General features: G+C 49.5%; 1 protein-coding gene across 1 annotated transcript in view; it reads right to left on the reverse strand.

Moving 5' to 3' along the window:
• Positions 1-11,109, reverse strand: part of SNTA1 (syntrophin alpha 1) — a 28,957-nt gene extending 17,848 nt beyond the window's left edge. Inside the window, exons 1-2 of the mRNA XM_003359945.5 lie at positions 10,670-11,109; positions 7,246-7,431 (exon numbers count right to left, since the gene is read on the reverse strand). Coding sequence (XP_003359993.1) covers positions 7,246-7,431; positions 10,670-10,979 — 496 coding nt within the window. The 5' untranslated portion in view covers positions 10,980-11,109. The remainder of the gene's footprint in view (positions 1-7,245; positions 7,432-10,669) is intronic.

Raw genomic sequence — 12,877 nt, forward strand, 5'->3', positions numbered from 1 at the left:
TGGCGTAGGTTGCAAATTCAGCTTGGATTCAGTCCCTGACCTGGGAACTTCCATGTGCTGCAGATGCAGCTAAAAAAGAAAAAAAAAAAAGAGTGAAACAAAGTTACACGTGAGTTGGAAAGACGTCTTCAACTTGTTTAGTGATAAAAAGAAACATGGGAACTTTTCTCTGGAAGTATGTGAAAATATTAACTGTGGTTATCTCTATCCGAAGATGATGGCTTTACACTCTCCAAGGGTGTCGTTGTTTTTTTAAATAAATTTATGTTACTTTTTTTTTTTTCTGCTTTGTAGGGCTGCACCCATGGCACATGGAGATTCCCAGGCTAGAGGTCGAATCGGAGCTACAGCTGCCAGCCGACACCACAGCCACAGCAACACCAGATCCGAGCCAGGTCTGCCACCTACACCACAGCTCATGGCAACACCAGAGCCTTATTAACCCACCAAGCAAGGTCAGGGTTAGAATCACAACCTCATGGTTCCTAGTCAGATTCGTTCCCGCTGCGCCATGACAGGAACTCCCTTATGTTACTTTTTACATTTTGTAAAACTCTAGTTCATTTTTCAAAAATATACCACTGCATTCCGAACCGTCTTAGCCAGAATTCAAAGGCAAGGCCCTCGTCAACTCAGGAAGACTACTAGGATCTTAGTAATGGGAGAAACACTTATTGAAGCACTTACTATATGCCAAGCATCAAAGCTCAAATCTCACTAACACATCTTCACCTAATCACATCAATTCAATGAGACCAATCCACGTTCCATTTAACAGATGAATAAACTGAGTGTCACAGGGATGACATGACTTGCAGTGCAGTACAAATACTTAAGGACATGGGTTTTGGAGTTCCCTTTATGGCCCAGTGGTAATGAACCAGACATCCATGAGGATGCTGGTTGGATCCCTGGCCTTGCTCAGTGGATCAAAGGATCCAGCGTTGCCATGAGCTGTGGTGTAGGTCACAGACACAGCTCAGATCTGGCGTCACTGTGGCTGTGGCCTGGGCCAGCAGCTGCAGCTCCAATTGGGCCCCTAGCCTGGAATCTTCCATATGCCACAGGAGCAGCCCTAAAAAGACAAAAAAGAAAAAGAAAAGAAAAAAAGAACATGGGTTTGGACATCTGACAGATCTGGCCTCAAATTCCATCTCTGCCACTGTGTGACTTCGGGCAAGTAGCTTCACCTCTCTGAGTTTCAGTGTTCTCATCTGTACAGTGGAATGAATAACGTAACTTGAAGCATACGGGTGGTCTTGAGGATTCAATGACAAAACATACGGAAGGCACTTAGCACAGTGTCCAGCATACTGTAGGTGCTCAATAAAGAGAGAGAGGCATCAGTATTATTAACATTCTTACCATTATCATTGTAATTCTTCTACCTCCATCAGCCAGGCTTGCACAGCTAATTGAGGCCAAAATCTGCCTCCAGAGCCCCACAAGCATTTTAATCAAAGATCTGGGGAACAGGCCAGGACTGGATTAAGCCAAGTTTTGTCTGTGGGGAATCACATGGCCTTAAGCCGTGTGTGTGTGCAGCCAAATTAATGTTTTCTTGAGAACAATGATTGAACAACAGGTCTTTGCAGCCATGGGAGGACTGGACAGGGGCTCCACTCATGCCTCTGTTCCCAGGACAGAAGTCCCTCAGGCGCCTCTGGGCCACAGTATCACTCGGCTAAACCAAATAGGGTGGCCTCAGACTAGCTGTATCCATTAATAACATCCCATTTTTGACAGCGGTTATGTGTTGAGCCAAATTCCAGGCAGGACACCTGGCAGTGTCCATCTCCAGAGGACAAGATGGCAGGGGCCTGGCCTTGGAGTTCTGAGGACTCATAAAGGAAACTCTCAGGAGTCAGTCAAGCCCAGTTTGAGTCTTGAGGCCCAGCTTAAACATTTAGGAAAGTCAACTGCAATTGACAGGTTAAAGTAGAAAGGATCAGAGGTGTCCCTTAGTGATCATTTGCCCCAAATTCACCAATATCTAATGTGTGTGGGCTTGGTGCCAGTCCTTGGGCTCTGAGACAAACTACACATGATTCCTGCCCTCAGAGACCTTCAAGTTTACTGAAGAAAACAGTACGAAGCTGCTGCTGCTGTTGCAATAATTATGATAAAGGCTGGCATTGCACGCTTACCATGTAAAAGACATTGTACCATGCAATGCGTTTCAAATGCACTGTCTCATTCTTTGGTGGGGTTTTTGTTTTGTTTTGTTTTGTTTTCGTTTTTGTTTTGACCGCAACTGGAGCATATGGAAGTTCCCAGGCCAGGGACTGAACCCTAGCCACAACAGTGACAATGCTGGATGCTTAACCCGCTAGGCTACACAAGGACTCCTGTCTACATCTTTTAAAAGCTTAAAACTTCCCTACTTTGAACAAAGTATTAAAATTGACTTTATTCATTTTTTCTGGCCTTCAGTATTATTTTTTTAATGCATCACAGGCTCACTGTTGTCCGAGTCTGCCAGCCGCACTGGGGTGGAAGGAGGGGAGGCATTTGGCTGTCTCTCCCTTTTCCCGCAGGCCTGTTTTCCAAGAGCGCAAGCTGGCCCTGGCTCCCAATCTGCGCACACAATGGGCCTCTCTAAGCAGCAGGCACAGGCGTGCTGGCTGCCAGCTTTGGCCCAGACTCTGGTCACAAATACATCCCTGTAGCTGAGAAGAGGCTCAAGACATCTGTACAAAGCCCTGAGCCCACGGAGGGAAAGGTCCAGAAGACAGGCTGGGGTTGCTGAGGCCTAGCAGAACCCCTGACTTAGGCCAGGGAAGTAGGGTTTCAGCTGGAAATAGCAGTTTGCCAGTGACATCTTTCCTTCTAGGATGTTCTCAGAGAGCTCTGTACCCATCAAGCCTCAGGCTCAGGAAAGGTGTCCAGCTGCTCTGCCAAGCTGACAGCCAAAAGACAGGCCACCCTTCCATGGCCCATTGGAGGTGGCCTCAGAAGTAGGATAAGGGCAGGAAGTTCTGAACAATGTGACCAGTGCCTGGGGCTCCAGGGAAGAACCTAGGTCAAGAGAAGCTTTGAGGAGCTCTGGCTCCAGACGAGGGCAGCTGCCCAGTCTCCATAAATATCCCCACATCTCAAGGACCAGCCACAACCCAGCATCCCAGCCCCCTTCCATCATCCAGACATCTCAGATCACCCCTGCAAATCAAAGATTCTTGACCCCAGTACCCATGCCCACCCTTTGGCCGCCCTGCTGGAGAGCAGCTCAAAAGACACTTCAACTAAGAAGAAGCTGGGAAAAGCTAACAAGAAAGCTACAACCTCTGGATTCTTCTTTTTATCCAAGCCTGCTTAGGTCAAACCACCATTATCTCTATCTTGCTCATGGCCCCAGCCTCCTTGCTGCCATTCTGCACCTACTTTTGCCTCCCTCCAAACCATACCGATGCTGCTAACACCCAGAGCTGACCATGTGAGCCCCTGCTGAAAACCCTTTAATGGGAGTTCCCATTATGGCTCAGTGGAAATGAACCTGACAAGTACCCATGAGGATGTGAGTTTGATCCCTGGCCTTGCTCAGTGGGTTAAGGATCTGGCATTGTCTCGAGCTGTGGTGTAGGTCACAGATACAGCTCAGATCTGGTGTTGCTGTACCTGTGGCGCAGGACAGCAGCTGTAGCTCTGATTGGATCCCTAGACTGGGAACTTCCATAGCTGCAGGTGAGGCCCTGAAAAAAAAAAAAAAAAAAAACTTTAATGGCTCTCTGTCTCCCTCCAAATTCCTTTGGTCTGGAATTCAAGGCCCTGCAAGATCTGTCAGTTTGAATAGCCTCCTCCTTCTCTATTCCCTTCCTCATACTCAGGCTCAAATAAAGCTGAATTACTTCCCAGGCAATTCTCCAGATAAATCAAGTCATTTCACCCATCCATGGTTTTGCTCACACAGCTCCCCTTCCTAGAATGCCCTCCCTCCACTCCACAACCACATCTGCTTATGGCCCATAAAGTGCCAGTATCCCCTTCTCCAGGAAGTCTTTCCTGACCACCCAGAGAGAAGTGACCACTACTTCCTCCAATCCCTGGAGAGACCCCTTCTCAGCACCTATGACAAGCTGGTGATCTGAGAGGTCTGCTCAGCTTTCTCCTCCACGAGACCAAGAGTTCTCTCAAAACCACGGAGTAGGAGTTCCCGTCATGGCGCAGTGGTTAATGACTCCGACTAGAAACCACGAGGTTGCGGGTTCGGTCCCTGCCCTTGCTCAGTGGGTTAACGATCCGGCGTTGCCGTGAGCTGTGGTGTAGGTTGCAGACGCGGCTCGGATCCTGCGTTGCTGTGGCTCTGGCATAGGCTGGTGGCTACAGCTCCAATTGGACCCCTAGCCTGGGAACCTCCACATGCCACGGGAGCGGCCCAAGAAATGGCAAAAAGACAAAAAAAAAAAAAAAAAAAAAAAAAAACCACGGAGTAGAACAGTATAAAGGCAGGAGGCAAGAAAGAGAAAGTGGGGGAGGGCGCTCATCCAAAAGAGAGGAGAAGGAGTTCCCCGGTGGCCTAGAGGTTAGGACTCAGCATTTTCACTGCTGTGGCCTGGGTTCAGTCCCTGGCCTGGAAACTGAGATCCCACATCAAGCTGCTGCATGTTGCAGCCAAAAAAAATGGGGGGGGGGGAAGGAAATATGGGAAGATTATAAACAATTTATGCCAAAATATGTATCAGCTTAGATGAAATGGTCAAATTCCTCTTGAAAGATATAAACAACCAAAACCCATTCAAGGAAAAAAAAAAGGTCGAAAAAAATAGATCCCATCTAAATTGCCTTATTAAAGACATTAAAATCACAGGTTAAGGATCTGGCATTGTCACTGCTGTGGCTCAGGTTGCTGCTACAGCACAGGTTTGATCCCTGGCCTGGGAACTTTTGCATGCTGCAGGTGTAGCTAAATAAATAAATCACAGTTAAAATAAAGGAAACTTCCCTGGCGAATGCTATCAAACATTAGGAGGAAATAATACCAACTCTATGTAAATGAGATGGGACAGGAAGGAAGTCACTAACACTTATAGAATGCCAACTATGTCCAAATCCTATGCTGGGCAAGAGGCAGGCTAGGTGCCACCCAGCAGGCTGGGGCAGGCTTTGCCAAGGAAATATCTTGCCCTCTGAGAAGTCTTAGAGTACATCAGTGCTAGAGATCTCAGTCCAGGAGGTCTCAGTCCAGGGATGGTACCCGGGTTATTCTCTTCCCTAGTGTATCCACGGTAGTAGACATTGCTAGTCAATTCCAGTTCCTTTATGCTAAATCCAGATAAGCCCTCCCAATCTCCCCAAATACAGAACTCCCTCCGGTCACCAAGGAAGCTGACACTCACAATGAAAGCTATTGGTCATCTTTGATCTAGAACGAATATGAAAACTGAGGCCCAGAGAAAACAAGGGTCTTGTCCAAAGCCAGATTAATTATAGAGCTAATTTTTAAATAGTTTGTATGGAGGAATTCCCTGGTGGCCTTGTGATGAAGGATCCACCATTGTCCCTGCTGTGGCTTGTTGTCCCTGCTGTGACCTGGGTTTGATCCCTAGCCCGGAAATTTCCACAGGCAACAGGAGTGGGGGAAAAAAAGTTTATGCGGAGAAGGCAGGGTTCACATTTTGTCTCTCCCACTCAATGGTGAGCTTCCTCTGGGAGGGTCTGGGTCTGGTTTAGCTTCTGACCTAATGCTCTGCACATCAGGTACATAGTGGGTCTCTGGAAATGCTTCTTGGCTTCGGTGAGGAAGGAATGGGGTAAGTGAGTTAGACAGAAGGCTTGGGTATTGGCCCTGAAAACAGCGGATGCTTCAAATGTCAAACTCAGAGATTTTACTTCCTCAGAATGAGCCACACTGAAAACCCAGATAGACATATTCTCAACCGAAAGATGAGGAGGTGAGGAGGACGTCAGTGTAGATTAGAAATGTGTTTATGGTAGAAATTTTACCATCTCAGGACTAAAACCTAAAGAGCCTTTCAAGTCAACCAAAATATGACATTTTGATAAATATCAACTGTTTCAAACTATATTACTGGCTATAAATATCAAAGTAATGAGGCATGGGGGGGTGTGGTCTCATATATCCATTTCACTTATGGGTGATCTCATTATTTAACTGCTGTTAAAATATGATTGATATACTTAAGCTTTCAGGGACCAATACTGCAGAGACACCTCTAATTGTATATTTTTAAAATGCAACATTTACATTTAAATAGACACACAGGTCATTTACATAGGTAATAAACTATAAAAGTAAAATAGAACAAAACTGAGAGAGAACTGAGGTCAGAGCCCCAAGAATGCCAAAGATCATCCAGGGACCCAGAGTCTGTTTGTTTCTGTGACCTTTTAGAGACTTCTTTGGGGACACAAAGACAACGTATCAGGATGTGGGCCTGGGGCTCAGCCTGGCAGCTTCCCTGGCCATGGCATTCTCCATCAGCCCCCGCCACCTCCCCCTGCCTGTTCTGGGCCAGGAGCCAAAGACACATTCCTCAGGCCCCCGCTGCTTCCGGGACTGACAGAGCGGCATCTGAGGAAAGGGCTGAGCAATGTAGAAACCTCCTGACAGAGGTGGCAAAAGGTAGACACGGGACCACCCCAGCAAGAGACTCTAACAACTGATGGGAAACTGAGGCCCAGAGAAAGCAAAGGTCTCATCGGAGACCACACAGTGAGGGGAGAGTGGGAGGAGCCACCAAGTCCCCGCCCCCAGAAAAATACTCCTCTCTGATCCTAACTAGAAGTTTGGGGCGTCCTGCTCCATAAAGACCAAGTCCTCTCCCAAAGGAGGATGGGTCTCAGGGTTCTAGGGTTCTAGATCTCTTGGAGTTGAGAGCTCCCCTGACGCCTCGGGAAAGAATCAGCTGCCCCTTTGCCAGTCCCCATCCCAGCACCTCTTTTCCCCTGGGTTCCTCACTGGGTGGCAGATCCTGCCATGGCCCTTTTATCCTATTCCCACAACACAGCAAGGCAGAAGTTACCTCCCTGCCCTCTAGATGAGGAAACCAAGGCTCAGGGAAATGGCACAACTTGTCCAAGGCCACAGAACTGGGAGTATGAGAGAAGAAATGAAATCCAGGTCTGTCTTGACTGGGGCCAGCTCTCCCTCTGCCCCACCCCGCTGTCTCAAGGCAGGTCTCCAAGTCCTGTTTCTATTCTCAACCCTACACACCTTCCATGCCCTACTGCTTGCGGCCTGGGGGAGGTAAGGAAGAACCAGACTCCCCTGGGGTCCCCAGTCCTTACCCTCCAGCACCACCTCTTTGCCTGTCTTCTTCAGGACTTGCACTGCCTCATCATGGGTGGCAGAGGAAAGGTCTTCCCCATTCACTGACAGGATGGCATCCCCCACGAAGAGGGCCTCCGTCTGGTCAGCTGCCAGGCCCTTGAAGATCTTGGAGATGAGAATAGGCATCTTGTTCTCTCGGCCGCCTGCATAGGCACAAAAGAGGAAGAAACTGAAGGAAACACTCCAAGACTTGGGTGCCACATTAAGGCAAAATTATGTCTGAAGGCCTCCCTCTGTGCCCAGCCCAGTGCTGGGAAAGGGGAGGTGGGGGGCAAAGAGATTCTCAGAAGTCTTAGATATTTGAGACACTAATAATACTTATAAGTCATTTTCTAGCCCTTTTTTTTTTCTTTTCTTTCCTTTTTTTTTTTTTTTTTTTTTTTTTGACCACGCCTGTGGCACGTGGAAGTTCCCAAGCCAGGGATCAAACCTGTGCCACAGCAGCAACCCAAGCCACAACATTGACAATGTTGGATCCTTAACCTGCTGGGCTACCAGGGAACTACAAGTCATTTTCTAAACTTACCATGTTATAATGGATCTTTTGGTTAAATGCTTTGGGTGTTCACCAGTATTTGAGTAACTTACAAGGTGCTTCAATAGCTTTTTCTTAAATATTTTGGATTTTAAGCAATCTTTCCACAATGGGAGAACCCATTGAGAGCCTCTAATTGAAAATGAAGGAGTTCCTGTTGTGGCTCGGCAGGTTAAGAACCCGACTAGTATCCATGAGGATTCGGGTTCAATCCCTGGCCTCACTCAGGGGGTTAAGGATATGGTGTTGCCGCAAGCTGCAGCATAGGTTACAGATGTGGCTCAGATCCCACGTGCCTGTGGCTGTGGTATAGGCCAGCAGCTATGGCTCTGATTCATCCCCTAGCCCCAGAACTTCCATATGCTGCAGGTGCAGCCCTAAAAAGAAAAAGAAAAAAGAAAGAAAAAGAAAATGAAGATAGATGTCAGCTATTGCTATGGTCACAAAGGATCTCTTCAGCAACTAGAAAGCTTTACAACCTGGGACCCATGCTAGAAACCAAGGTCTTAAAGTCTTGAGATTTCAAAAGTCTATTTGAATTACAGTCTGATGGGGGGGGAGGGAAGCTAATACATTTACCACAGTGCTTCATTGCTAAACTCCTGAATGCCCTTTTAAAATAAGAAACAGTAAAGACAGTTCACATCAGTTCCACATACCAAGTGCCAAGCACCACGCTAAACGCTTTCAATCTTGTCTCACTGCATCTTCACGACACCCCAACCACACAGGCATGCTCAGATCCCTATCAGGACAACTGAAGTGTGGAGAGAAGCCCCTTGGACAAGGTTACCCAGCTGGTTAGTGGCAAAACAAATATCTAAATCTGGGTCTCCTGGCTCCAGAACCAACACTCAACTCCACGGTCAGGCCCTCAGATACCACACTACTGGTTTATCCTCAAAGATAAGGAATTAGTGGCCCAGAGAAGGGAGGTCATAATTCCAAGGTCACACAACAAATTGGTGGCAGAAGTAGCATTGGAATGCCTCTCCTGACGCCCCACAAAGACCCAACAGTTTGCTCTTTGCACTGCAAAGAGCCTGAGGCCTAGAAAAGGAAGAGATTTCTATTTATATCTGCCCTCTTCACCTGAAACTACCCTTTCAAAGGGTCACCTCAAACTTCAGTTCAGTTTGGATCCATAATCATTCCTGGATGCCTTGGGCTGGGCTGGTCCCTAGAGGAAAGGTCAACATGGCAACAGGAGCTCAGTCTCCATACATGAAGAATTGAATGGGGCTGGTATTCCCCTGACACCTCCTAAAAATACCTTTACCCTCACCTGGAACAATGAAGCTGGGGAGTATTTTATGTGACCTTAGAAAGTTCCCCTCCTCTCCAAGATTCAGTTTGTCCATTTGCAAAATGGATCTCTATATGAACTCTTAAGTTCCTTCCTCCTTTTGAGTGTACAATTTCTGGATTGACCTGTTGCCCTATCCTTTGCTAAAGTTTTGAGGGCAAAACTGGCGCTCCCTCCCTGGCTCTCCCTTTTCACCCTTTTAGATGCCTTTGGTTGGCTGCACGGAAGTTTGTCCTTCTATGGGGAAGAAGTGACTTCTCTGGACACTCTCTAGTGGCCTGAAAATTGAGGTTCAAATCCCAGCTCTGCCACTTACCAGCTATGTGATCCTGGGAAAACCATTTGACTTTTCTGAGTCTCAGTTTCTTCACCGGCTAAATGAGGATTATGCTTCCTATCTTTTAGTACTTGTAGCCAGGTTAGAGTAGATTGTGAGCCTAGAGTACTGGGCACAGCACTTGACACACAGTGGTAGCCAAGTCACCCCTCACCTAGGCCAAAGGGTCTGGAAGCACCAGGAACAGAGCCAATATCAGGGTAAGAGAAATGTGCACACCCAGGGCTAACTCTTTCCCAAGGCTAACACCCTTTCCCAAGTCAGATAACACTGCTTTGGCTGGGAGCTAGGAGCCTTAGAAGTAAGTGGTTTGGAATGGTGAACCCAGCAGCTGGAGTGTGCAGGGTTTTTTAGCACTATGGTTAGTTACTTGGGATGTCTTTCCTGGCCTCCATTTTTCCTCTCATCTAACAGCAATAATTAACCAGGCACCTACTATGTGTTGGCAGGGTGGGTACTTTGGACTCTTTTTTTTTTCTTTTTAGGGCCACACCTGAGGCATATGTAAGTTCCCAGGCTAGGCTAGGGATCCAATCCCAGCTGCAGCTGCAGTACTAGGGGCTGAGAGCCAGTCTCAATCATGTGCAAGGTGCAAATGGTCAGATCAGGAAACTCAAACCCAGCTTTTAGGACTCTTCACCTAGGTACACAGCCTCAGGTTTCTAGGTCCTTTTTTTCTCTCTATCTGGGAGCTCAGTCCAGCTGGTGCCTCCATGTAGTTTGCAATCCTCCTCACCGGCCATGCTTCCTACTCCAGGCCTTACTAGCCCTCCCTCCCACTTTGGTTGTATCTTGAAGACTCCCCCATCCATGGCCTAGCAGCCCCCCAGGCCTCAAACCCCTTTCTCCATCCTTTGCTCTCCTGGGGCTCCTCTTATCCCTGATGGCCGTGCAACCCCTGAGAGGCAACCAGTCTTAGATCTCTTCGCCTCCGCACGGAACTCCCCACCCACGTGTCCTCGGTGGGCCCCTCAACGCCCTCCACATATCTGCCTTCTAACTAAGACTTCCGATTCTCAAAACCCTCTCCGACCTTGATGCTCCTTGTTTCCTGGGTTCCCTCTGTCCTCTCGGACGCCCTTACCCCCAAGACCGAAGTCCTCCAACTCCACGTCCTCGGTACGCCGCCAGCCCCTGCGACCCCGGCGCCCTCATCTGTCCCACAGACACCACAACCAGCGCCCTCGGTGCCCCGGCGCCCACCTTTGATGCTGATACCCAGCCCGCCGGCATCGGCCTTGTGCACCGTCACGAAGCGCGTCTGGGGCAGTTGCGCCTCAGGCAGCTGCGGGGACGCGGCGCCTGGTTCGGTGGCACCGTTGAGCTGCGCGGGCACCGGCTCCCGCTGGGCGACGGGTTCCGGGCCGGGTTCGCCGTCGGCGGGGCTCACGGTCAGCGTGTCCTCAGCTAGACTGAGCAGCACCCGCTGCCACCGCTCTCCGCCGGCCCCCGAGCCCGCTCCGGCGCGCAGTTCCAGCAGCCCTGTGCGCGGGGCGCGCCTGCCTGACGCCATCTTCGCCTCCGAGCCCCCAGGCCGCCGCGTTCGCCCTGTCCCGCAGTGCCCGGCAGGCTCTGACCCAGCGCCCAGGGCAGAGGGCAGCGGGGGCCCCACTGGGCCTGCCGCCACCCTCCACCTGGGGGTGGAGCCTAGGGGCGGGGCTATGTGTGGGTGTGGCTAACGGCGGGGGCGTGGCCACAGACAAGCTTCAGGAGAGACAGGGAGGGCGGGGTCCAGGAGCCGAAGGATGTAGTGTGGGACTTCATGGGGGTGGGGTCATAAGGGCGTCTGGGCGGGACCACGAGTTACAGCGAGAAGCTTCTGAAACGGGGGCGGTGGGGCAATTAGGGGCGTGGCTTCATCCTGTGGAAGAGACTTCGCTGGGCGTGGCAGTCCGGGGCCAGGACCGTCGCTCACCTACGTGACAGCACAGGAAAAAGAACCATGGACACTGCTGCGAGACTTTGGTTGTTGAGGTGGGACTGCATATGGCGGAGAGCCGGACTCCAGAGACAGGGCTTGAGTTTAAGTAGTAGACACCAAGCCGCGAGGGACTTCGCAGGCTGGCAGCTAAAGAAGGTTTGAGGGAGCCTGTTTCCCAGGGTGGGGCCAGAGCTAATATCTGTGGGCGTGGCTTAGTGTGGGGCGTGGTGACTAACGCTAACAGGCCCCTCCCACTGGGATGAGCACGTTGCAGGCTGTTTAGGGTTTGGGGAAAGAGTGGGTACTGCCCTCACTTGGAAATTGGAAAGGTGTTTGAGATTAAGCCCTTGTTCTTGGAGTTCACGTCGTGGCTCAGTGGTTTCCGAATCCGACTAGGAACCATGAGGTTGTGGGTTCCATCCCTGGCCTCGCTCAGTGGGTGAGCTGTGGTGTAGGTCGCAGACATGGCTTGGATCTGGCGTTGCTGTGGCTGCGGTGTAGGCCGGCAGCTACAGCTCCGATTTGACCCCTAGCCTGGGAACCTCCATATGCCGCGGGTGCGGCCCTAAAAAGACCAAAAAAAAAAAAAAAAAAAAGACAAAATAAAACTAAAGATTAAGCCGTTGTTCTGTTCACAGTCAAATACGGAGAAGCCTTAAGTCCCACACTGAGAGACCTGGAGGGAGAAGAACCCCTGTGAGGAAAGAGGGCTGGAAGGTGGGGCTCTCTGGGTCTGGGTCTCTGGAGACCTGGCTTACAATACTGCTCAGACACTGTGTTAGCCCCATATCGACCCTGGTCCAGGTACTTTCAGTTCTCTAGGCCTCAATTTCCTCATCTGTGAGATGGGGGTCATAATAACCCCTGCCTCACAGGGGACTGTGTCAGGATTAAATCAATGGGGAAAAGTAAACTGTGAATCTTATGCAATCAATATAATCACCTTTATTTATTGAATGCCTACATTGAATGCTTACTATTGGCCAGGCCCAGATCTAAGCATCTGCATGTATCTTCTTGACTTTACAGTAACCTCATGGAGTAGCTACAGTTGAGAACACTCTCATTAAACAGAAGTGAAAACTTAGATTTAGAAAGTTTAATTGGCTCAGGTCACACATTTGTGAGTAGCGCAGGGCTGGAATTCAAATCTAGGACTGTTTGACATGTGTGTCTGGGCACTGATCCACTATGCTAGGCAGTTGCCAAACACACAAGTGAGGTGTGATGGTTACCAGAAAAAACCCACGACATTGCACTCCTCAACCAGCCCTCATATCTGCCCCTTTTCTCCATCTTCCAACGTGTTGGGCAATAAATAGTTAGGGCCACATTGTATGTAGATTCCCTGCACCTTCAGGTAAAATTCTACACATAAGATACCATCAAGGGGAGTTCCCATCATGGCTCAGTGGAAACAGATCTGACTAGTATCCATGAGGACTCAGGTTCCATCCCTGGGCTCGCTCAGGGGGTTAAGGATCCAGGGT

This window comes from Sus scrofa, chromosome 17, assembly GCF_000003025.6.
Source record: "Sus scrofa isolate TJ Tabasco breed Duroc chromosome 17, Sscrofa11.1, whole genome shotgun sequence".
NCBI lineage: Eukaryota > Metazoa > Chordata > Mammalia > Artiodactyla > Suidae > Sus > Sus scrofa.